The sequence below is a fragment of the Grammomys surdaster genome, unplaced genomic scaffold (assembly GCF_004785775.1).
Source record: "Grammomys surdaster isolate TR1022 unplaced genomic scaffold, NIH_TR_1.0 125974, whole genome shotgun sequence".
NCBI classification, from domain to species: Eukaryota; Metazoa; Chordata; class Mammalia; order Rodentia; family Muridae; genus Grammomys; species Grammomys surdaster.
Window position 1 is genome coordinate 2,119,668 of NW_021620791.1, and position 24,304 is coordinate 2,143,971.

At 45.7% G+C, this 24,304-nt stretch overlaps 1 protein-coding gene across 2 annotated transcripts; it reads left to right on the forward strand.

Moving 5' to 3' along the window:
* The first annotated feature begins 16,665 nt into the window (after positions 1–16,665).
* Positions 16,666–23,065, forward strand: LOC114609480 (leucine-rich repeat extensin-like protein 5). Of its 2 annotated transcripts, none has more exons than XR_003709525.1 (2): positions 16,666–16,764; positions 22,623–23,065. XR_003709525.1 is itself a non-coding variant. In XM_028753837.1 (2 exons), the coding sequence occupies exons 1-2, from the start codon at positions 18,752–18,754 to the stop codon at positions 23,030–23,032; spliced, it is 432 nt and encodes a 143-aa protein (XP_028609670.1). In that variant the 5' UTR covers positions 18,691–18,751; the 3' UTR covers positions 23,033–23,065. The 2 variants fall into 2 exon arrangements, 1 of the variants encoding a protein (XP_028609670.1); XM_028753837.1 differs by lacking the exon at positions 16,666–16,764 and adding an exon at positions 18,691–18,773.
* Positions 23,066–24,304: the final 1,239 nt, after the last annotated feature.

Genomic DNA, 24,304 nt, shown 5'->3' on the forward strand with positions numbered 1-24,304 from the left:
TTGGGTGTGAGCAGCCATATAATGTCACGCAATGTCAACCCTGAAATACATCTTGGGTGGGTTCCAGGGAGATTCAGGGCCAACAGGACACGGAGAAAGCTATGGGAAGTCTGCGAACTACTGTTGTCCCTTCCTGGTAAGCTGGGACGTGCTCTGGTCTGGAATAGCCTGCTTAATTGTAACTGTAGGGGAAGAAAGAAGGACGGAGTTAATTCCTCGCTGGGCCTGTTTACAGGAAGCCATGAGCTTTGGTTATTAAAGTGGGCCCCATGTGGGAGGGGATGGATTGGCCTTTCCAGAGTCACCAATGGAAATAGTTTTCTCTTGGCTAAGCATAAGAGAGGGCTTAAAGGATTGCTTAAAGTTTAAGATGTGGTGGCACCAAGCCCACAGGTTTTGTGTGCTACATCTTCCTGCTCCCTCCCCTTAACTTCCTGTCTTTGGTTAGGAAAAGACACTGAACCGGGGTTAGAGAGGTAGCTAAATTGGTAGAGCACATTCTTAGCATGCAGGAAGTCCCAAGTTCCATTCCCGACACTGTGTACATCAAGCAAGGTGGTACATGCTTGGAATCCCAGCACTCCAGAGGTAGAGGCAGAAATATCAGAAGCTCAAGGTCACCCTGAACTACACAGAGGTTCAAGGCAGGCCTGAGCTATCTGAATGCTGGACATACAGGGAGAATTTGTCCCTAAACTTCTCAGTTCTCTTCATTTACCAGCTTGGGTGGATTCTTCTGGTTTTTATTTGTTTTTATTTTCTTTCTGAAGACATTTTGTGTTTTGTCTTGTGCTCACAAAACTTTTTTAGACTTCTTCATGTATATTACATCCTTACCAGTTTCCCCTTCCTCTCCCACTCCCACTTCCCCTGTTCCCCAGATCTATTCCTCCTGTTTCCCTTCAGAAAAGAGCAGGCCTCTCAGGGATATCAACAAAACATGGCATAACAAATTACAATAAGACTAGGCAAACCCTCACACCAAGGTTGGACAAGACAACCCAGTAGGGGGAAAACGGTTCCAAAATCAGGCAAAAGAGTCAGAGACAGCCCCTGCTCCCACTGTTGGGAGTTGCACAAGAACACCGAGCTACACAACCATAACATATGTGCACAGGGCCTAGGTCAGAACCATGCAGGCTCTCTGATTGTTAGTTCAGTCTCAGTGAGCCTCTGTAAGCTCTGATTAATTGATTCTGTGGGCTGTGTTCTTGTGGTGCCCTCGACCCCTCTGGCTCCTACAATCTTCACTTCCCCTCTTCCTCAGGATCTCCCAAGTTTTGACTAATATTTGTCTGTGGGTCTCTGCATCTGCTCCAATTAGTTTCTGGATAAAGCCTCTCTGGTGATAATCATGCTAGGCTCTGGTTTATGAGTATAGCAGAATGTCATTAAGAGTTATTTCATTGACTTTTATTTCCCAGTCATGTTTGATTCTCTTCTAGGTCCCTGGGATATCCAGCCTCTGGTTCATGGCCCTCCAGACAGTGTCAGCCACGGTCTCCCTTTTGTGATGTGGGTCTCAATTTGGAGCAGTCGCTGGTTGGCCACTCCCAGTTCTGCACCTTTATACTCCAGCACATCTTGCAGGAAGAACAATTGTAGATGGAAGGTTCTGTGGCTAGGTTGGTCTCAGTCCTTCCACTGGAAGCCTTGTTTGATCACAGAAGATGGCTGGTTCAGGCTCCGTGTTCCCCATTACTGGGAGTTTTCACTGGGGCCACCCTCAGAGACTCCAGGGAGTTTGCATTGCCCTTCAAATGTCCCCCAATTCTAGTCATCTCCCAGTACTGTTTCCCTTCATCCCTAGAACCTGATCCCTCCTGTTCCCATTCCCACCCACACCTAGGCCAGCCATGAAATCTATTCATTTCTCTTTCCCAGGGAGAGCCTTGCATTTTCCATTGCGTCCTTCTTATTACTTAGCCTGTCTGGGTCTGTGGGTTGTAGCATGATTACCTTTTACATTATAGCTAACATCTACTTAGAAGTGAGTACATACCATATATGTCTTTCAGTCAGGATGATTGTTTTTTCTAGTTTCATCCATTTGCCTGCAGATTTCATGATGCCCTCCTGCCCCCGAAACAGCTGAGTAGTATTCCATTGTGTAAGTGTACCATATTTTCTTCATCCGTTCTTCAGTTGAGGGATGTTTAGGTTGTTTCCAGTTTCTGACTATTATTAATTAAGCTGCTATGAATTTAGTTGAGCAAGTGTCTTATCTGTATGGTGGAGAGGCCTTTGAGTATATGCCCAGGAGTGGGGTAACTGGGTCTTGAGACAGTTCGATTCCCAACTTTCTGAGAAGCTGCCATATTGATTTTCAAAGTCACTATACAAGTTTGCTTTCCAACCAGCAGTGGAGGAGTGTTCCCCTTGCTCCATAGTTTCACCTTCATGAGCCATCACTTGTGTTTTTGATCTTAGCCATTTTGACAAGTGTAAAGTGGAATCTCAGAGTCGTTTTGATTTGCATTTTCTTTATGGCTAAGGATGTTGAACTTTGTTTAAAAGTGTTTCTTGGCCATTTGAGATTCCTCTGTTGGTCTGTTTAGAACTATATACCCCTTTTTAAATTGTATTATTTGTTTTCTCGATACCTAGTTTTTTGAGTTCTTTATACTGGATATTAACCCTCTATTGGATGTGTAGTTGATAAAAAATATTTTCCCATTTTGTAGGCTGGCATTTTGTCCAAGTGATGGTGTCTTTTGCTGTACAGAATATTTTCAGCTTCATAAACTTCCGTTTATTAATTGTTGATCTCAGTGCCTGTGCTATCGGAGTTCTAATCAGGAAGTTATCTCTTGTGCCAATGTGTTCAAGGCTATTCTCCACTTTCTTTTCTATCAAATTCAGTGTATCCAGTTTTATGTGTGAGGTTCGATGTGTGGCATAAACTTTAGTAATGTTTCTTTTACTAGTTGTCCTTGCATTTGGGGGCATAGATGTTAAGAATTGAAATGTCATCTTGATGAATTTTTCCTTTGATGAGTATGAAATGTCCTTCCCCTTCTCTTTTGATTAATTTTGGTTTGAAGACTATTTTGTTCAATATTAGAACAAGCTGGCTACTCCAGCTTGCTTATGTTTACATATTGCTGTTTGTTATTGAAGGAAGTCAGGACAGGAACTCAAACAGGACAGGATCCTGGAGGTCATGGAGGGGTGCTGCTTACTAGTTTGCTTCACATGCCTTGCTCAGCCTGTTTTCTTATAGAACTCAAGACCACCAGCCCAGGGTTGGGATCACTCACAAAGGGCTGGGCTCTGTCTAGTTGATCATTAATTGAGAAAATGCCTTACAGCTGGATCTCATAGAGATATTTCTTCAACTGAATCTTTATTCTGTCTGATGACTCTAGCTTGTCTCAAGCTGACACACAAAACCAGCCAGTACAATTTTCTTTACTGTTTGTTTGTTTCCTGCCTTACTTTAAGGAGTGTATTTATTTCCTCTTTAAGAATCTGTATCAACTTCATAAAGTTCGTGTTAAGGTCCTTTTCTTGTGCTTCAGCTGTGTTGGAGTATTCAGGGTCTGATGTGGTAGGATAGTTGTGTTCTTTCTGTTGGCATCATATTGCCCTGTCAGTTGTTGATTGTGTTCGGGTTTGGAGTGATTATAGGTCTAGGTGCTAATTCCTGAGTGTGTCCTTGTTGGATGGGTGTTTTGTTTCTTGGTTTCTGTCTCCTCTTTGGTTTCTTGTCTTTGTGGCCTAGATTTCTGGTGGTTGGTGTGACATGTGGTCCAGCAGGGAGTCTCTGTCAGTTGGGGCTGGACTTCTGGTGGCTAGCTTGGTCTTTGGTCAAACAGGTGGTCTCTGCCCGTGTTGGGGGGTGGAACATGGGGATGGCATGTAGGGCACACTGAGAAGAGAAGGAGGTCTTTGTGGGGGGTGTCTATCTGGGGTTCTGGCGGCCAGTGTAGTCGCTGCCTGAGTTCATCTATCCATTTTTTCTGGCTGTGTGTCTTGCACCTGAGTAGTAAATATCCTTTTATGTAGAGGTGTGGCCACACAGTAGTGGGGGCAGGCGGTGGGGCAGGCAGGAGTTTTAGCTGCTTGGGTCTTTTGGATCTGAACCAGTGGTTCAGGTTTCCAAGGACAGGTGGGCTCGTACCTATTCTTCTGACTGGTGTGGCCTACACCTGAGCCATAAAACTCTAGAACTGTAGAATTAGATCACTTTAATTGTTCTTTCTTATTTGACAGGCATTGTCATAAAGAAAGATTTTAAAAAGCTACAGCATACTGGAATGATGGTGTGGTGGAGGGCCTTTTTCTTCCTAGGCATCACTAAGGTTCTAGGCTACTCCTGTGTTATGGTACCTTGTTTTACATGTGAATATCAAATGGATCTTCAGGGTGTGTGTGTGTGTTTCTGATTTTCAGAGCTTTTGTTTCTGACTGGGTGTTGGTAGATGAGGACTCTCTCTACTGCAGCTGAGTCTGAGTGTTGGTTTCTCTTCCAAGTTCACCTGTTGAACTCAAACTCCCAAAGGGATGGAATTAGGAGGTGGGACCATTGCAGGAAGGTATTAGGTACCTATATGAAGGAGCCATTGTAGATGAGGTAAGTCCCTTATAAACAGTTTCCCATCGTGGAAAGACCAAGCAGAAGGCACCACTTATGGGACAGATAGCAGCTCTCACTAGGAAGACCCTGTTAGTGCCTTGATTGTGCACTTCCAGCCTTCAGAACAGCACAAACTGTGTGTTGGTAGGTTATAAGCCATTGGCTGGTGCATTGTTTTTCGGATAGAAGAGAGTGCAGCCTCCTCCCTGCTTCAGCCCATGGATATCATCCCTTCTAGGATTCCCCTCTCCTGCTCACTACTGTGCTCCCTCTTGGGGACTCATTCTTCCTCAAGGAAGCTTACTAGCTGCATGGCCCTGCATGGGTGTAGCTAGCAGCGTGGTCCTGCATGCATGGGACAGTCTGACTTTACTTTGTGAGGCTGTGAACAGCTTTGATATCAGTTGTTCTTCCAATGTGGAGATCTATCAATCTGGGAGAAGACCAGTTCTGTGGAGGTCTGTCTGTCTGTCTCGCTTGGACATGGCAGCTCCTTTCGCTGTAATCCTTTGTGTGGTCTCTGCTTTCTGCCAGAATCTGGAAAGCACAGAAAGCTCCACTTAGCGCTGTATCTTTAACATCCATCCCAGTGGTGAGACACAGCCGTGGCTAACACACCTGTCAGGGCCGAGGCTTAGCAGCTTGCCTGCCCACTCTAGGTTTTCTCCTTTCATGAAGGGAAAGCAGGGCCAGGGAGACTAATTATGTGAGTAACGTAACTGATAGAGTTTGATCAGCTACTATGGGCTAAAGATGTGTAGGGATGCGCCACAGAACACCCAGTGGTGCACATACCAGGACGAAGATGTCGGTCCTCTTTATACCAAGGCTTTCGTTTCCACTGCAAGCTGCATGAAAAAAAAATTTTTTTTTCTTATTTGGGATGAGAGGAAGAGAGAAGGGTGCTTGTTTGGATCCTTTGCTTTGCTCTCTGTAGTTCCTGTTCCACACACCAAGTCCTCCTAGAACAAGGTCTCTTACAGACAGGGGCAGCATCAGCGTTGACCTTGCTCCACTCCTGTGTTCTCTCCTGAGCCTTCCACGGCGCCGGTTTATCTGCACAGGGATCCTTCCAGGTGGGAATGATTTTAATCTGTTTTTTATAGGTGCTGAGACTGAGGTCAAATGATTCTCTGGAGCCAACCACCCAGGAAGTAGGTCTCAGATGCCAGCGTGTCACCCTTGGGCTATGCTGGATCAGACCTTCAGTCGAAGAGATAACAATCTCTTAGTACATCTTTCCTGGGCAGCTCCTGGAGCAGGTGTTAATGCTAAGGGAGATGAACAGAGGAGGGATTAGGGATCTGCCATGATTTGTCACTTATTTGTGGCATGTTGACTAGGTGCCAGTTCTTTTAGTAACTCTGTATTTATTCCATGTATTTAATTCTCCTGGTGAACCTTTGCAGCTGGTACTAGGTTTCTTCCCATTTTATAGATCAGAAAACTTAGGCTTACAACATGCAGAGCTCTTAAATGGTAGAGTCTGGATTTGAACCCAGAGCCATCCTCTTGCTGTGTGGTGGGATGGAATATGCCACAGGTGGATAACCGTTTGAGTGCCCACTGCTTTGAGAGAGGAAACGCCAAGGGGGAAGATGGGCAGAGTGGGAAAGGAACCCAGAGAGAGGGTACCCAGCCAACCATGCTGACTGAATTCATGTGGTAATCCATGGCCCTAGTCTGATATCATCTCTGGGAATGGGCCCGGAGCACCCGTGAGAAATCGCACAACTGTTGAGCAATGCAGCCTCGTGTCTTAGGAAATGGAAAATTCTGAAAAGGAATGTTCTAGGGGGTTGGAGAGGCAGACTCACAGAGCTGAGAGTCTCATTTGTTCACTGGTCCCTGCTGGTCCCCAAGACCACCCTGCCCCTTGCTTTATTCAGAGCTCTGGCTGGGATCTTTTTCTGTTTCTTCCAGTGTCTGTGAAGTTCCCCACTGCCTGTGACAGTCCTTCTCCCACCCCCACTGCAGATTGCACCGAATGGGGGCTTTATGACTAGCATCCATTTTTTTAATTTTTTGAGACAGAGAAGTCTTACTTTGTAGCCCAGGCTGGCTCTGAAGTGGTGGCAGACTTCCATTCTGAGCCTCCATGACTGCAGGAAAGCACCACCATCTGGCATCATTACTGAAAGGCCAGCAAAACTTGAGCGATGCTAGGCTCAGGGCCAGACTATCTCAGGCAGAAGCTTCTAGATAATTCAGAAAGAGACTTAATCCTGTATATTACCAGGCTCCAAGGCTCTGGGCCACACAGTATTCTGACTAGATCATTCTTGCTAATGAGTGTGAATCATGGTAGGTGTTCTGTCAGCCAGCACAAGGATCCTCCCCTGTCCACACCCTTTGTCTTTTCTCTCCCACAGCTGATAGGAAGTTGAATATTAAAGACTTTTCTTACAACAGCTCAGTAACCCTTATGGAGAATTTAATCCTTCCTCCCTGACCCCCATCTCTCCTCACCAAGTCTCAAGAGATATTGGGGAAAAAAAGAGGTTTGGGTCCTGAAACAAGGTCCAGTATTCCCCTGGGTGGCTATGTCAAATGGCAAATTTTTGGCCATATGGGTCAGGTTTCTGGAAAAATTCGTCCAGGAGACAGAGCCCAGCTCCAGGAAGCAGGGCACTAGACAGATTGGGACCCTGTTTTTCTCTACTTTGGTGGGAGGGAGGTGGATAATCATTTGGATGCTTATTGCGACAGGTGCCCAGGCCGAAGTTGAGACAGCCAGCCTCAGGTGGCCTGGATGCGAATGTGGCAATTATGGAGGTTGCGACATCAGGAGATAGATACATGATAGGTGCCTGGGAGCCCCAGCTAGAAGGCACCACAGGACCCAGCCCTCAACGTGCTCACTGTTGTCCTGTGGTCTTGGAAAACCAAGGGCCCAGGGCCAGTTTTAGATGTGGTTCTTCCTCCTCAGCTACTCCACGAGACCTGGCCTGTCCAGGATGGATGATGACAGAATAGCTTTCTGGTACAATCATGTCACAGGGTGGACCTCCCAGATCAGGAGGGACAGGACGTCCCCTGGGAGAGGACAAAAGGAAAAAGAATTTTCATAGGTCATAGGTCCTTGCTATTTGTTTGATTCCAGTATGATCTCACCAGGAATCTTGCCTTGGTCTTGCTTGTGTCTAGTTTTGCAAAGGAGAGAGATTTAAGCTCTCTGTTTCCTAAGGCTGGAAGGGGTCATACCTATGAATTTCTATCAGGATTAGTGAATTCTATCTCTCTGTCTCTATCTATCTATCTATCTATCTATCTATCTATCTATCTATCTATCAATCATCTATTGGTCTTTCTAGTTATCTATTAGCATACCATCTTATTTGGGCTTAAAAAAGAAAAGAAAACCAAAGGTGATTGCAATTCACAAAGCTGCCAACTCACTTTACAGTGAATCAGTAACAGCGAAATTAGCAGAATCAACCTGCCCTACTTCCTATGTCTCTGTCCTAATCATAATCATAAGTTTTTTTTTTTTTTTTGGTTTTTCGAGACAGGGTTTCTCTGTGTAGCCCTGTCCTGGAACTCACTCTGTAGACCAGGCTGGCCTCGAACTCAGAAATCCACCTGTCTCTGCCTCCCAAGTGCTGGGATTAAAGGCGTGCGCCACCATCGCCTGGCCTAATCATAAGTTCTAAACTCAAAGTTTCTATTTAAAGCAGACTTGGTGATTTTCATAAACCTTGCTCAAAAGCAAGCCCTGGTAGCTTTGTCAGGAGCTTTATATGAGCTGTTAAAGAGGAACCCCAAGGCTAGTCTTCTAAAAAGCAAGGAGTGTATCTCTTGTTTATGTATTTACTTTGCTTTATTTCTCTTATTGCGCCCATTCGTGTGTGCCTGCGTGCCTGCATGCCTGTGTGCACATGCACATGCACGCGTGTTCGTGCATATGCACTTGTGCACACAAATGAGCATGTTTTGCACGTGAAGGCCAGAGGTTGATGTTTGGAATCATCCTCCACCAATGTTCTAACTTGTTCACTGAGGTAGCATTTCTCAATCAAATTCAGAGTTCAACAGTATGAGCTACTTTGTCAGACAACTAGCCATGTTTCTGACAAGGCTAGAGTAACACAGATTGGAGGACACACACATTGGATTATATCCATCCAATGTGGGTTCTGAGGATCCAAATTTTGGTCCATGCTTGTGTGGCAAGTGCTTTAAGGAGGAACCCCAAGGCTAGTCTTCTAAAAAGCAAGGAGTGAATCTCTTGTCTATGTATCTACTTTATTTCTCTTATCACCTGTGCTCGTGATAAGCATTTCCGGGGGCTCATGGGGCCCCTGCCCCCAGCCCTATTTTGTTTGTTTGTTTCCTTCTTTCCTTCCTTCTTTCCTTCTTTCCTTCTTTCCTTCTTTCCTTCCTTCCTTCCTTCCTTCCTTCCTTCCTTCCTTCTGTCCTTCCTTCCTTCCTTCCTTCCTTCCTTCCTTCCTTCCTTCCTTCCTTCCTTTTCTTTATTTCTTTTTTTTAAAAGGCAGAATCTTATGTAGATCAGGCTGGCTTTGAATTTGTTAGGTAGCTGAGGTTGGTTTTGATCTCTTGATTCTTCTTCCTCAGCCTCCAAAACGTTGTTAGTATAGTCACACACGACCATGCCTGGCTCTTTCTTTTAAATTTGTCTTTTTTTTTTTTTCTCAAGACAGAGTTTCTCTGTGTAACAGCCCTAGATGTTCTGGAACTTGCTTTGTAGACTAGGCCCGCCTGAACTCACAGAGATCCACCTGCCTCTGCCTCCTGAGTGCTGAGATTAAATGCATGTGACACCACACCCAGCTGTTATTTACTTTTTTTTTTAAATGAAAATCTTTAATTTTGAGAACTGTGTTTTTAGTCTACATACTTAGATTTCTTTTTTTTTCTTTCCCTTTTTATCTTTCTTTTCCCCCTACAAGTTTGAATAAAATGCTGTGTTATGTATAACAAGTTGTCATTTCTTTGGTGCTTTTCTGAGGAGTTGGAGATTTGGGTGAGCAATGTGTGAAGCAAGATAACCCTGACTTTCCCCCCCCTCCTTTTGAGCAGTAGAGCCTTCTGCTCTCTGGGGACATGGACCCAGTGTTGTTCCTTTATGACACACAACTGGAAACAGCTCTCCTGGAAATGCTTCTCCCTCTCAGGCTGTTGAGACAAAATGTGCAGTTTCAAGCATTGGGTTGATGGTGAACGCTCAGCAAGACTCCTTCCTCCCGGCCTCTCTTCTTGCCTGTATCACCTCCTCACTACGGCAGCCCATCCTTGTCCATTCTGGTCAGTTTTAAGATGCCATACTGATTTAGTAACACCCTTTATTCATTTCTTTTTGAGAGTTTGATACATTTGGTAGGGACCAGTATTGATTGTAGGTGGCACTGTGACTATATTTACGAATTCACTCATTTGTTTACTCTGAGGCTCCAACTCACGGTCTTGTGCACGTCCAGACATCAAAGCAACTACAAATTAGTAGGAACAAGCTGCCCTGTTTTCCTGTTCTAATTGCAGCAATATTTAAACTTGAATGCAAAAAAAAAAAAAATCCTACACTGTAGCATTGGGGGATTCAGTGGTCTGAGTAAGAATGGCCCCCATAGGCACATATATTTGAATGTTTAGTCACCAGGGAGCAGAAATCTTTGAAAGGATTAGAAGGATTAGGTGGCATGGCCTTTTTGGAGGAAGTATGTCACTGCAGGAGGGCTTTGAGGTTACAAGAGTTAGTGCCAGGCCCAGGCTCTTTCTTTCTCTCTGTGTTGGATCAAAATGTAGGTCTTAGTAGGTCTTAGCTACTGCACCAGGTCCATGTAAGCTGCCATGCTCCCACCATGATAGCAACAGACTAACTGTTTGGACCATGAAACAAGCCCCCCCAGTTAAAGGTTTTGTTTTGTATGAGGAGTTGCCTCGGTCATGGTGTCTCTTCACATCAAAGAATAGTAAGTAGGACAGGTGATGTGATATCTATTCATGGTTGTCAATTCTGCTACATCCGGAATTAACTAAAAATGAAAGTCTCTAGGTATGCCTGTGAGAGATTTTGAGTCCCATGCATATGTGTTGGAAATATGTAATTTTGCTATTGTTATGAATCATAATGTAGATATTGGATAGGCAGGATATCTGATGTGTGACCCCCGTGAAAGGGTTGTTTAACTCCCGAAGGAGTCGCGAGCATGGAGAACCACTGCTCTAGAACTAATACAGGGGGATTCAGAAGCAGTTTTGCTTAAAGACAGTGATGGGCTGTGACTTGAGTTGCAAGATGACATAAATCCTCTCCTCTAAGTTGGTTTTGGGCCACAGCATCAGAGTAAACTAGAGCAGAAGGGGCCAAAAAGGTATACTGTGGAAGTCAAGGATAGAAAACATCTAGAGAGACAGACACCAATTATAATTACATTATTGTTTAGGTAGCTAAAACATCTGTACACATTCAGGAGAGTCTCATCGTGAGCTGTGTGCTCTCTCTGTCTCTCCCTCCCTCTTTTCTCCCTCCCTCTTCTCTCTCTCTTCTCTCTTCTCTCTCTCTCTCTCTCTCTCTCTCTCTCTCTCTCTCTCTGTCTGTCTGTATATAGATGCAGAGGCTAGAGGTCAAACCTTGGGTATTGTTCATCAGAATCTATCCATATTTTTGGTGTGGGGAGAAAAACATCTCTGACTGGTCTGGAACTCAGCTGGCCTGTGAGCCCCAGACATCCTTCTCTCTCTGCCTCCCCACTGCTGAGGCACACTGGCACCTTTGTTAAGATTTGAACTGTGGGACCTGGGGATCAAACACAGGTTCTTGGGCTTGCACAGCAAACACATAACTGACTGATCTATCTCTATTTCCTAATTTTTTTTTCTTATTCTTGATCCATAGTTGGTTTGTAGTCAACTTTGGAGGGCTGGCTGTTGCCCAACTAGCAGCATGCCAAGAGGAGCGACTGACTTTCAGTGAGCACTTACTGTGTGAACACAACTGTGCTGTGTGCTTTACAGCAGGCTTAGTGCTTCTCAGTCCTGGGTGAATATTCAAACCATATGTATATAGATAATGGTCAGGCCCCACCCAAGATCCATGAAAGTCAGAATCTAGGTTGGGGCTAAGACAGTGAGATGATTCACAAACTCGTCAGGTGATTTAGAGTGAAGTCACTGTTAGGATTCTCACATTGACTCTTTCAACTTTCCATTGTCCCTATGAGGTAGTACCAGTGCACACCCCGTTTTCAGGTGCTGATGTAAAGAAGTAAACCTCCTTATGGGGACCTCAGCTTTGGCAGTCTAATGCCATGTGAATACACCAAAGTCTCTGAGAAGAGGGGTCAGGATAAGTGAATGCCACAGGACATGAAAGATTCAGGATCTGTCCTGAGGACACTGCTAGGGTTTGAATGTGGGATGCCCCTCCCATTCGTATGTGTTGGAAATTTGGCTCCAAATGCATTGGTGCTGAGAGGTGGTGTATGTGTAAAAAGATTGGGTAGTAAGGCTCTGCTTTGGTGAATGAACTCATTCATTCATGGATTAATGGTTTAACAGATTAATTCATGTGAGGATTAAGGGATTAATGGATTATTGGGGGTGGAAATGTTATAAAGTTTACTATTGGGTTGTGGAGGGAGGTGGTTCAGTCTCTAAAGTGCCTGTTGTGTAAGCATGAGGAGCTGAGTTCGGATCTCCAGCCATCACTTAAAAGCCAGGTGCAGTGAATGTCTGGAACCGAAGCACTGGGAGGATCCTGAAACACCAACCAGCCAGTCTCACTGAAGTGGCGAGCTTCGGGTTCAGTTCTGCCTCAAAAGATAAGATGGGGAGTGATTGAGGAAGCTATCAGATGTTGACCTCTGGCCTACATTCACAACTGCACACATGAATGTACCCATCTACACAGAGACATACAATATACCTCTCTTTCTGGTAGAATAAAATGCTTAAAATCCATCTCCAAGAGCCAGTTTGTTCCATCTTACTAGACAACGCCCTTGGGTGTGTTGTGATACAGCAGGAAGGCCCTCATCAGAAGCCAAACAGATGCCAGGACCAAGCTCTGAAAATGCGGCTGCTGGAACCCTAGTTCTTCATGAATGGCACAGACTGCCATAAACAGTGACGGCATCAGAAGCTGCCAGACTTTGACACTCGCCCACTCAGGTTTCATGGAAGTAGGACTAGGACATTAGACGCTTGGTTCTTGTCTAGTGAACTGTCATTGAAGTCTCCCTATTCCATGAATTATGTGATGCCGTTGGATGTTAGAGGCTATAGCATGAAGACCATGGCTTCTCTGAAGAGCCTGCAGAAACCCTCCTGTTCCACTTTGAGCTTCCCAGCAAGGGAGATGTTAGTGTGGTGCCAGGCAGAAGGGATCACGGCAGGAGGCACGTGTGAAGCTCCTTGTGGACCTGCTTCGCACATCATACCTCTTACTGCTTCCATTGTTGTGTTCAGGGGATGGAATGGTGCTCCACCGGCCCCGGCTGTGCACTGTATTCACTGCCTGGTCAAAATTTTATAGACAACATCCTTTACTTTTGTAATACAACTGATGCTTAAAACAACAACAAAACCAAAACCCATCCACTTCAGTGATGTTTTAGAGAGAGGAGTACTAAAATATATATTGTAAAGTTCCTTATGACAGACAGGAAATAGATCAGCATCAAGGCATTCTAGAAATAGACTTCGCTCTCACAGCCAAACAAGAGTGGGTTGATACCTGGATTAGTCAGTTTTCTGTTACTGTGACAAAATAGTTGAAAGAATCAACTTAAAAGGAAGGGAGGGCCAGGCAGTGGTGGCACACGCCTTTAATCCCAGCACCTGGGAGGCAGAGGCAGGCGGGTTTCTGAGTTCGAGGCCAGCCTGGTCTACAGAGTGAGTTCCAGGACAGCCAGGGCTACACAGGGAAACCCTGTCTTGAAAAAGAAAAACAAAAAAAAGGAAGGGAGGGTAGTCTCAGAGATCCAGTTTCAGAGGTCTCAGTTTATAATTACCTTATGTGGGCAGAAGAGCATCATGATGGGACAGTGTGATATACCTTAGCTGTTTATCTTATGGACAGTGTGATATACCATAGCTGTTTACCTTATGGACAGTGTGATATACCATAGCTGTTTACCTTGTGGACAGTGTGATATACCATAGCTGTTTACTTTGTGGACAGTGTGATATACCATAGCTGTTTACCTTATGGCAGAGAGATAGGTCAATATTTCTCTCAGGAGCACACTTCCAATGACCTAACTTTCTCCTACTAAGGATTGTACTAGTTCCCAATACTGCCATAGGTTGAGGACTGAGCCTCCAGCACATAGACCTTTTAGAACATTGGAAACTATCCTCTGATCATGGTGGTATGTACCCACAATTCCAGCACTCAAGAGACAAAGGCCAGAGAATAGGAATCTGAAAAACCATTCAGAGAGGTTTCATGACACATGTTAGGTTGCACAGTGAACTGAGAAGATGAAGCCAGATAGAAATATTTCCCTGAACTCTGACCCACAGCCTCTCCTTCCACCTGCCTCTCTCCACCTATAAACTTTGGACAGCAAAGCGCTTTCTAGCTTATTCCCCAGTGAGTGTCTTTTCCTCAGCTAGGTTGGCTGGTCTGGAAGCTGAGTCAGGATGACAGGCTCAAGCTGTTGCCAGAACTCATGTGATGGCTAGACCCCTCGCCCACTGCCCCAGGCTCTTTTTTGAAACACATGGGAAAGGGTGAGTATGATGGGCTTTCCTCAGGCTGCAGATGTTTACTGGGTCAGGCTAACTGATTGCAAAATGAGGATTGGGAAAGGATGGAGGGGGCAGGGCCCAGGATCTTGGGGACTATGGTGGGATCCCAGAAAACAGCCAAGCACCTGCTGGATTTTGGTAAGCAGTGCTCCTCAGATTCCATCTCTTCCTGGGACAACGATCAGAGTGCTTGCAGCCCTCAGCCCAGGTTCAAGACCACAGCCCTTAGGCCCTTAGAACAATGCCTGGTGCCTTGATAACACCTACCTTGGGGACAACCTTCCAGATGCTCTGGAACCCTGGCTCTCGCAGAATACAACCTCATGTGTCCCTGCTGCGGCAGCAGGTCCCATCATTCACCTAGCAGGCTGGAACTGGCTTCTGGACATCCTAGCTCTCAGCCTTTAGCATAGCCACTGGCCAAGTCTTGGCCTTTTCTATTTGTACAAGATAGGCCCCCTGGTGACCCCAGGAGTCCTCACTGAATGAGCTTCAGAAAGTAGAGATGTGTCTGTCCTTCCCTTCCTGGAACAAAGATGCAGAGATGTCAGGCAAAAGACCAGGACAAAGGGTGGAAGCTGGAGGTGGAAGCACATCCTCTCTGAAGGTAAGAGGCCTGGCCTGGCTGGCCCACTCATCACATGACCTGCACCTTTGTTTTCTGGAATTCCTGCTGAATCTCCCTTAAAGAGCCTTGGAAGGAATCCAATGGTATGATGGACAGGCAGAAGCAAGTTCTGCCATTAAAAATAGATTTAAAGTTGTATTTGTTTTTGGTGTCTGTGCACATGTGCATTGTGGTGCAAAACACACATTAAGGTCAAGGGACAAGTTGAGGGAGTCAGTTTTCTCCTTCCATTGTGTGAATCTTGTGAACTGAATGAACGAAATAAGGTCATCAGGCTTGGCTCAAAGCGTCTGTATGTGCTAAGCTATCTCACTGGTCCAAGTTCTTATGTTTTGTTGAGCACAGTGGCAAAAGGCACAGACCATGAACATCTTTCCTAAGTCTGAGGTTCTCTCTAGTTCATAATGCACTGCCAAATCCTGCAGAGTTGGAATGGCCATGTATACTTTGCTCTCAACAGTCAATGTGAGAGGCGACTGCCATACACGGGAGCCAGGGGGCTGCAGCACCAGGCATGGGGCTACTTGTTGAGGCACCTGGTATTGTAGCCTAGAAGCTGGGGCCTGGTGTACAGATACTCAAGACAGTTATTCTATCCTCAGAAGTGGTGAGATCAGAAGAATACCCATCACTGAAGCTAAGCTTTTCTGGAGAGTCTGCCGAACATCTCCCACAGGCTTCCTGAAAGGTCCTGCAGTGGGTGTCTGTGTAGACTCATGAGTATTGCAATTTCTATTCCAGAAAATGGTTTCCATTCACATGGTCTTTACGTGGATTGCAAAGCCATTGGTGTGTGAGATGTCTCTTTGTATCATGTTTGGAATAGTTCCAGGCTGATGGGCTTGGTTAACAGAAATCCACATAGGCATTGTTTGGGAAACCACAGTGGTCAGAAACAAGAATCCAGGGGCTGGAGAGATGGCTCACTGGTTGAGATCACTTGTTGCTCTTGTAGAGAATTCAGCTTTGGTTTCTGCCACCAATACGGTAGCTGACAGCCATCTATTACTAGTTCCAGGGGATCTGATGTTATCTTCTGGTCTCGGTGGACATTGTACACATGTGGTATATGGAAACCCAAGTATACACACACACACACACACACACACACACACACACACACACAAATAACCAACCAACCAACCAAACCCCAAGGTTTTGTAGCCCTGTGGCTTTGGTTCAAATTCCTGATCTGCCTCTTGCTACTCCTTTGATCCTGAGTTAACTTCTGTATTTTGTCTCCTAATCTCTAAAGTTAGATCATAGCTGAGCTCTTCTACTAGGGCTTTGGGGTCACTGAATTGACTGACTGAATTTTAGTGAGTGTCTATTTGTGGCCCAGCTCTCTGTGTCTGGCATGTCAGGATGTGTGGATGGATAGGGAGACAGAGGATTTTTATTCTTAAAGAATTGCCTGCATGCACACAACATATTTTGATAATATTCCCCACTCTTCTCTCTAACTCCTCTTAGATCCATCTTTCAACCGTCTTCTTCCTCCCAATTTTGTCTTTTTATATTTTTTAACCTACTCAGTCCAGTTTGTGTTTCTCATATACTTATGGTCATGAGGCCATGTTCACCTGAAGTCACATCCTTAAAGACTAATGACTCTCCCTTTCCTAAAAGCCATCAAATTGCTAATAGCTCCTCAGCAAGAGATTGAGACTGGTGAGTGCCTTCTCCCTCTATGCTGGAATATTTACTGGTTCAATTTTGTGCAGGCTACCACAGCTGGATAGCAGGATTTTAATCTCCACCTGGCTCAGATGTTCAGACAGGAAGAAAGAAGGCAGAGAGAAGTTACCTTCTGTCTTAGGATATCTGCAAAGTCAGACATAAGGTATGTCTTCTAAATCTACCACATTGGGGAATATTGTCCTTCCGGAGCATGTAACAAGAGCCCATATATGGTCTACTGGCTTGTGCGTGCTCAAACACAGAACCTGTTTATAAGCTCTGCTGGCTAACAGTTAAATGGAGAGTTTCATCCAAGCAGGTGGGACCAAGGCTCCAGGCATCCAGGTGGAATGAGCGCTGGATCCTGTCCAAACACTGGTTTTGGGCTCTTCTTTAGTCTTTAAGTTCTCTGAGCTTTAGTGTGCCCATTGGTAAAATGGAGGCACCATTGACATAGTGCTGGAAACACCAAGAGTGACTTTATGTAAACAGGAAGGCCTAAGGTGCTCAGCACAGCAGGTAAGGGATTCTCATGGGGTGAAATTTTCAGTGTACTACGTACCTATCAGCTCTGAGATCACTGTCCAGCTTGTTTGAGTGGGCATCGACGCCTTAAGCTCCTCATGTGAAAGCTCTGAAAAGGCCCACCCAAAGATAGAGATCAGCAGTCTCCTGGGTCAGCCACATCGGCCCGGAGAACTCCACTCAGGAGCCCTGCCCCCGCGGGACTTCAGGCTGAGACCTCTTCTCGCCCAGATGGAGCCCCGCAGAGTCTGCGTGGAGTGAACTCAATCAAATTCCCGTGCTTCTGCTCCCCAAAGCCGTGGTTCCAGCTGCCTGGGGTGGCAGACAGGCGGGAACCACAACAGCCCAACAGGACCCACGCCTGCCCACGCGAGAGCTAACAGCCCCACACTGGAACCTGGCAAGCGTATAAGTAGCCATAGGTATTGGTGGGTGCTCTGGTATATGGGAACCCTTTGAATTTCATGTGTTGAAAGCTACTCTCTAAAGTCCTATGTGGATGATGGTTGAGAGTTAGTACCTTTGGGTAGTGACTTGGTCATGAGGGCATAGCCAGACCTGACTAATATTCACTGTAGCAGTTGCTTTGTTATAAGAATGAGATGTCTAGAGTGCTTGATCTGTTTCACCTCATGATTTTCAACCTTCCTAATGCAGTTCCTTATGTTTTGGAGACCCCTTATTCCCAACCATAAAGTTACTTTGTTGCTACTTCAGAAGTGTAGTTTTGTTACTCTTAAATAATTGTAATGTCACTATCATGACCCACAGGTTGAGAACTGCTGATGTAACCCCTTTTGCTTTGCTATGTCATTCTGTGCTCTGGGCTTTTTAGTATCTAGTGCCATGAGCCAAATTGACCCCTAGTCTTTTAACATGTTTATTGCTGCATACTAATTGAAAAAAATCATTGTTTTCATTGTAACACTCATGCAATGTTCTTAGATCAGGTTTCCCCTCTCTTCTTCTCTTCCCTGAAATACCAACTTTTGTATTGTTTCCCTACGACTGTCTCCCAGATCCTGTATACAAGAGCACGTATGTCACACACGTCTTTCTGATTTTGGCTTTATTGCACTTAACATGATGATCTTCAGTTCTATCCATTTTCAAAAAAAAAAGGCTCAATCTTATTTTTTCCTTGAATAATCCATTGTGCATATCCGGCATGCTTTCACTCCTTTATCTATTTGTCTGTTGATGGGCTGCTTCTATAACTTGGCCATCGTGACTGGTGCCGTGACGAACATGTGGGTTGAGAACATGTCTATGATATATTGATTTGGGAATGCTTCCAGTTTTCACCAAGGGTGGTGCAGCTGGGTCATATGGTGGTTTTGTGAGGAAGTCTGATGCATCCCCAACAGCATTGTATAAGGGTCCTCTTCCCTACATCCGTACCAGATTCCACTGCATTCTCTAATCGTTTTTCTTTATAGCTTCCCTGGGTGGTGCTATTCAGATACGGTGCTGGGAAAGGGACCGAGCAAGGCAGGAGTGACATTGAGTCCCCGACCTCCAGTTAGGAGCCTGAGGTCCTGCAAACCTCTGCTGCTCTGTGGCCTGGCCAAGTCACTCTCCCTTGGGTTCTAGTCTCATCTGCTGTGTGAGTGAAACTGCACACCATGGCGGACACAGACCAGTCAGGTAACATTTCAAATAATTTTTCAAGGCACAGGAATCTACAGGATAAGAACAGCAGTAGCCAGGAGCTTTAGACTATAGCTTTACCTCTGGAACAAGCATGCTGACTGACTTTGGAGCAAGTTACTTCTCTTTGACAAGTCTTATTTTCATAATCTAAAAACTGAGATTCTAGGGCAGATCAGCAACTCCAATGCAGGGCACACTGGTAGAATGGTGTAAGAGTCACTGGTGAAAAGGCTCAGCCCACCCTGACTCAACTGGAGGCCCTGAGCCACACCATTGGGATTATTAACTGGCTGTCTAATATGGCTAGCATTTTGGCAGTGTTGAGGGATAAAGTATCCCTAAGGATCTAAAGTTCATTCTCCTCCCCCCTCCTCCTCTTCCTCCTCTTCTTCTTCTTCCTCCTCCTCCTCTTCCTTTTTCTCCTTTTCCTTCTCTTTCAGTGGGAATCATATGTAACCCAGGTTGATCACAATTTGCTATGTAGCTGAAGATGACCTTAAATTCTTAATCTTTCTACCTTTGCCTCCCAAGTGCTGGCATGTGCTGCCAAGCCTGGTTCCTTGAGGCTTTAGCTTTTTGTTTTGTTTTGTTTTGTTTTGGGAAGTTTATGGGATATGATGGTCATAGGTGCCCTCAATGCTGGGGCTACCATTCTCTGCCAACAGTGTGTGTGTGTGTATTTCTGTCCATCTTTAGGAACTCCCCCCAACTAGATCCCACATATGAGGACAAACATGTCATGTCATCTTTCTGAACTCTGGGTGGTATACACTGGGATTATTTGGACGTCTTTAGAATACTTCTGTGACTGGACCCTACTTGAAGAAGTACATACAATCTCTAGAAGACAGAGCATCCCTGTTTAAAAATATCTGCCCAAGTGCTTTGAAACATAAACACCTGAGTTGAGAGAGACCAGCTTAGGACTCGCTAATGAGCCAGAGAATACTGCCTGGCACTTTTCTGGGCAGTGGTGGCCCTCAGGAGGGTGACCTCTGACCGAGCAGTTGAGGCACCTGGTCTAATTGGTAAGGACATAGCCTCTAAAGTTAGGTAGCCTGGGATTGAATTCCAATTCTGTCTTTATTGGCTAGGTGACTTTGGACAAACAGTGAACCTCTCAAACTTACTTTGCCTACTTATAAAATGGGACTTATGACAGCATTCACTTCATGGGGCTCTGAAAGGTAAACATATTCTGCTGAAAACTCAATCGAATACCACTCGGCACACAGAGCACTGCCAATAATATGGGGAGGGGCCTTTAACTTCTTGACCTCTAGACCCCAGTGTGAAGCTCCGTGATTGGATGGAGACAAGTTCATGTCTGTTCCATTTTGTTCCATAGCCCGGATTAGAACTCTTTCCCCTAAGTCTTGTCTGCTAAGCCTGCACGCCTTAACCCTGGCTGTGAATTGTAATCACCAGAGAGAGCTATTGGAAGTGTAGATTCCCAGGTCACTCCTGTCTGCCTCACCTCACTATTACCTAACAGGCCTCGGGTGGGGCCAGGGACTGGAGATTTGAAAATACTTTCCGAGTGTTATGGTTTGAATATACAACATGCTCCATAAGCTCATGTATTTGAACACTTGACTCCCTACAGATAGCATTGTTTGGGGACGTCGTGGAATCTTTTGGAGGTGATGTTTAGCTGGAAGAAGTAGGGGGAGAGGCAGACCTTCAGCATCATAGCCTAGCCCCACTTCTGGCCTCAGACCCTTTATGTTGACTGGTCCACTGAACTCGACACCCCATGCTCCTGCCACCACACAGGTGCATACCCCTGTATCTTCCCTGTCATCATAGACCCTATCCTCTTAAACTGTAAACCAAAATAAGTCACTTCTTGTCAGGTATTTGTTCACAGCAACAAGAAGAGTAACCTGACCACGTGACTTCCTCCTGCCTCCAGTGCTGGGGATGGAACCAGGGTTTTGTGTGAGTGCTTAGGAAAGCTGTTTACAGAGTCTCACCCAAAACGTCTTAAAAATTCAGCCAAACACTGCAGTGGATACAAACAAAACTCCACAGAAGCCTGTAAGACTACCTCTGTACACAGGTCCGCGAGTCAGCAAAAAGTCCTTTGTCATTCGATGAATCTAGACTTTTGCTTTGGAAAATACACCTAATGTATTTTCTAACTGTGGGGAGATTTCCATGGACTCATTGAGATTCTCATGCCTTGAAGTAGCTTGAAAGACAGATTTCTCAGCAACTCCTATCAGGAGCCAGAGTCTGTTCCTCGATTCTTGAACCTTGGCTCATAATCCTTCACGGATCTCTCATCTTTACTGTTTGGACCAGTTTCCCGAGACCACTGTGGGGGCTGAGAGGCTATAAGGAGGACCAAGAGGCTCGAGCAACAGCCGGGCACTACCCACCAAGCTCACGAGTGAGCCCATCTTGGTCTTCTGTTCTAACTGACCAGCCGGCAAACGCAGGCTGACGTGTTTGCAAGCTGAAGCACAGGCAGCAGGAGAACTGTGAGAAATGAGTGGATCTTTGTCAGTTTAGCCAGCACAGTGCAGGTTTGTTACAAGGGAATAGATGCCAGGAATTTATCCATGCTGGGCTTGAAAGACAGCTCAGTAGGCTAAGTGCTTGCAGTACAATCCTGAGGACTGAGAAACCAGGCTAAACAAACAGGAAGGCAGATGCAGACTCTTATAACTCTAGGGTCAGGGAGTTTGGGACAGAAGGATGACTTGGGCCCACTGACTAGCCAGTTTAACAGATTTGGTAAGCTCCAGGTTCGGTGAGAGACCATGCTTTAAACACACACACACACACACAAATAATAAAAAAGGGAAAGGATTCAAGTTTTCCCTTCCTTATACTCAGAGTCTATATCAGCCAGAAAGGTAGCCAGAAGAGGGATATGCAATCTCCCAGTCCCCGGGGAGTTAGATCTGTGCCCCAGGTCAATCTAAGAGGCTAGAAACTCCCAGGGGGGACCACGTTTGGCTACTGAGGCCAAGGCAATGTAAACCCCATCTGACCCCTTTGCTTTTGGAAGCCTCATCTTCCTAGGGCTTGGAGGATCTGAGATTCTAACTATGCCCAGCATCTTCTATCTGCACTGTGGCAATACTCGTTCTGTGGCCTGGGGCCTTGGGAAAGCCTGGTGCAATCGTGAATGAGTTAAACACTATCTGATCATAAGTCAGAGAGCCTGTTTTCATTTTCAAAACTCTGTGTGTCAGTGGCTCTAATGCAATGTCCAGCAATATCTTGAGCAAGTGACCGGCAGGGGACATAGGATGCTGTTTACTCAAGATAGCTCCATCACGCAAAAACAGCTTGCCTAACCGGGTTTGTAAATGACCGTTACGAGACCACCATTGCAACAGTGATTGCTCTGGGGGATGGTCCCAGGAGGGAGCTGGTCCCTTCAGGACAAATTTGGGGCCCTTTTCACTTTCTGGAGCCCTGGGAACCCCTGGGTCTCTGGCAGTGAGCAGAGCAAAAGCAGAGTTGGGAAGTCCTGTCTGAGGTGCTGTGGTCTGGGTAAGGATGGCTGCCTCGGGGCAACAGACTTCCTGCTACCTTGGAAGAAACAGCCTCAGGTGTTGGCAGAGTTTGGAGATGATTAGGGGCCTGTGGGTATGTCACGGGGGAGGGGTCTGGACACACAGAGAGAAAATGGTGACTTGGGCTTTTGAAAAGCTTCCAGTGGATCTATGGGGCTGGGAACAGCGGTCAGTTCCAATCCAGCACTAAAATCATAGTGGGTGGTGTCTGTCTGCTGTGCCCACTGTCAGGGATGGCCCCTATGAGTGTTTCCTGGAACATCAGATTGTTAGAAAGTCTTCATGGTTTCTGTTTCTCCCTTTTGCCCAGGGTCTGAGTCACTGAGACCTCAGCTACCACTTCAGTTGCTGTATTCTCCAGGACTACAACCACCACCACCAATACTTTCACTGCCTTGCCTACCACTGTTAATCACCGTCACAAGGACCACGCTCACCATCAGAACACCACCATCCACATCTGCCCCGCAGCCGTCATCAATCCTACCACTGCTGTCACCGCCAACCCTGTCAACCACTGCCTCCATCAGTGCCACTCACCACATCTCCAGTGCCATCCCCAATAACACCATCACCCCCACCACTGACATATCCTGGCTGCCACTATCAATGTCACCACCACCACCACCATCTCGACCACACTTCCTCTCCTATTACCACCAAGTGGCTCATTCAATACTTTATTTTAGTATTTCAAAGCACGTTAATATATTCAGTTAATTCTTACAACATTCCCAAGAGCCAGTCATTATTGTACCCATTTTATGTCTTGGGAAGTTAAGGTCCAGAGACAAAATGATGTTTTTTTTTCCCCCCTGGAGACCTCCAGGTGAGTGTATACTATATGCAAGAATACTCATAAATCTAGGCGTGGTAGTCATATTTTCAAAACTTAAAAAATGAATCTTGGTAGTAACTGAACATATATTAAAATAGTATAATTTCAACTCACAGTTGCTGGCATATTCCCCTCCCCCAACATGACCCTCACCCCCAGTCTGGACTCACAGCTCACCTCTTCTGGAGAGGTCACCTTCCCAGGGCTCTGTCACAATATGTGGCTGGTGGCCAGGGTGTTGGACAGTACTAATCTAGATCTTTCAGTGACCTGGATTCTTTTTCCTTACTGAAATCTTCCCCCTCTTCCATAATGTTCATCGTATTTTCTCTGCTCTTAAAGAGGAGTTTTGAGCCAAATTATTCCCTAGGTCTCTTCTAGTTCTAAGGTTTTCTGAGGGCAGAATGAAGCCAATGCCCTGCTAGGCTTTCCTGAGACCCTCAACACAGACGGGACCTGGAGATAAAGGAAGAGACTGCTCCAAACTATTGCCAGAAATGTATTGCCATTATCACGAATATTAGGGACACGCAGTGATAGATTCATGAGACCTATACCCAGAGTTACACAGACAGGAGGACATAAGGACCCCTTCACTCCAAGACACAAGAGACACAGAGACAAGGTACCCTGAGGTCACTTCTGAATGTGTCTTTAAGTCTCTGATATCATCGGGGCCATCCTGCCCCTTATAGGCCAGATAAAATTCCACAGACACCACACATGTGGTATGAACACTGGATTAAAAGCCCGAGTGAGGATGGGAGGTGGGGTAGTGAAAAATGTGTGACGTATAGAAAAGCCTTAAGGAAACCCATTGCTTTCCAAGCTACCTAAAAGCAATGGCAAATCAAACATGCACAGATCCCTAGTCTTTACCCTCACCTGTATCCTGCATTTCTTTCCTTCCACATATGTGCACTTTATGTGTGGACACTGGGTCACTGTGGGAAAAGTACTGTCCCCCTAGGCCGGCTAAGCAAAGTTCAACTGTCCTAGCTCATGACATTCCCCAGGGCCCTACCCAGTCATCTCTGTGGCTGCCTCTCAAGGACTTTGGAATTCTGCCTCTGTTTCTCTAACTTTCTTTCCTCAGGGTCAACTCTGAGCTCCATTCTCTCTCTCTCTCTCTCTCTCTCTCTCTCTCTCTCTCT

Coding starts and splice junctions, on each gene's coding strand:
- LOC114609480 (XM_028753837.1), top strand. CDS start 18,752: ATGGCGGACACAGACCAGTCAG. Junction 18,774..22,622: donor GGCGGACACAGACCAGTCAG/GTAACATTTCAA, acceptor CCTTTTGCCCAG/GGTCTGAGTCACTGAGACCT.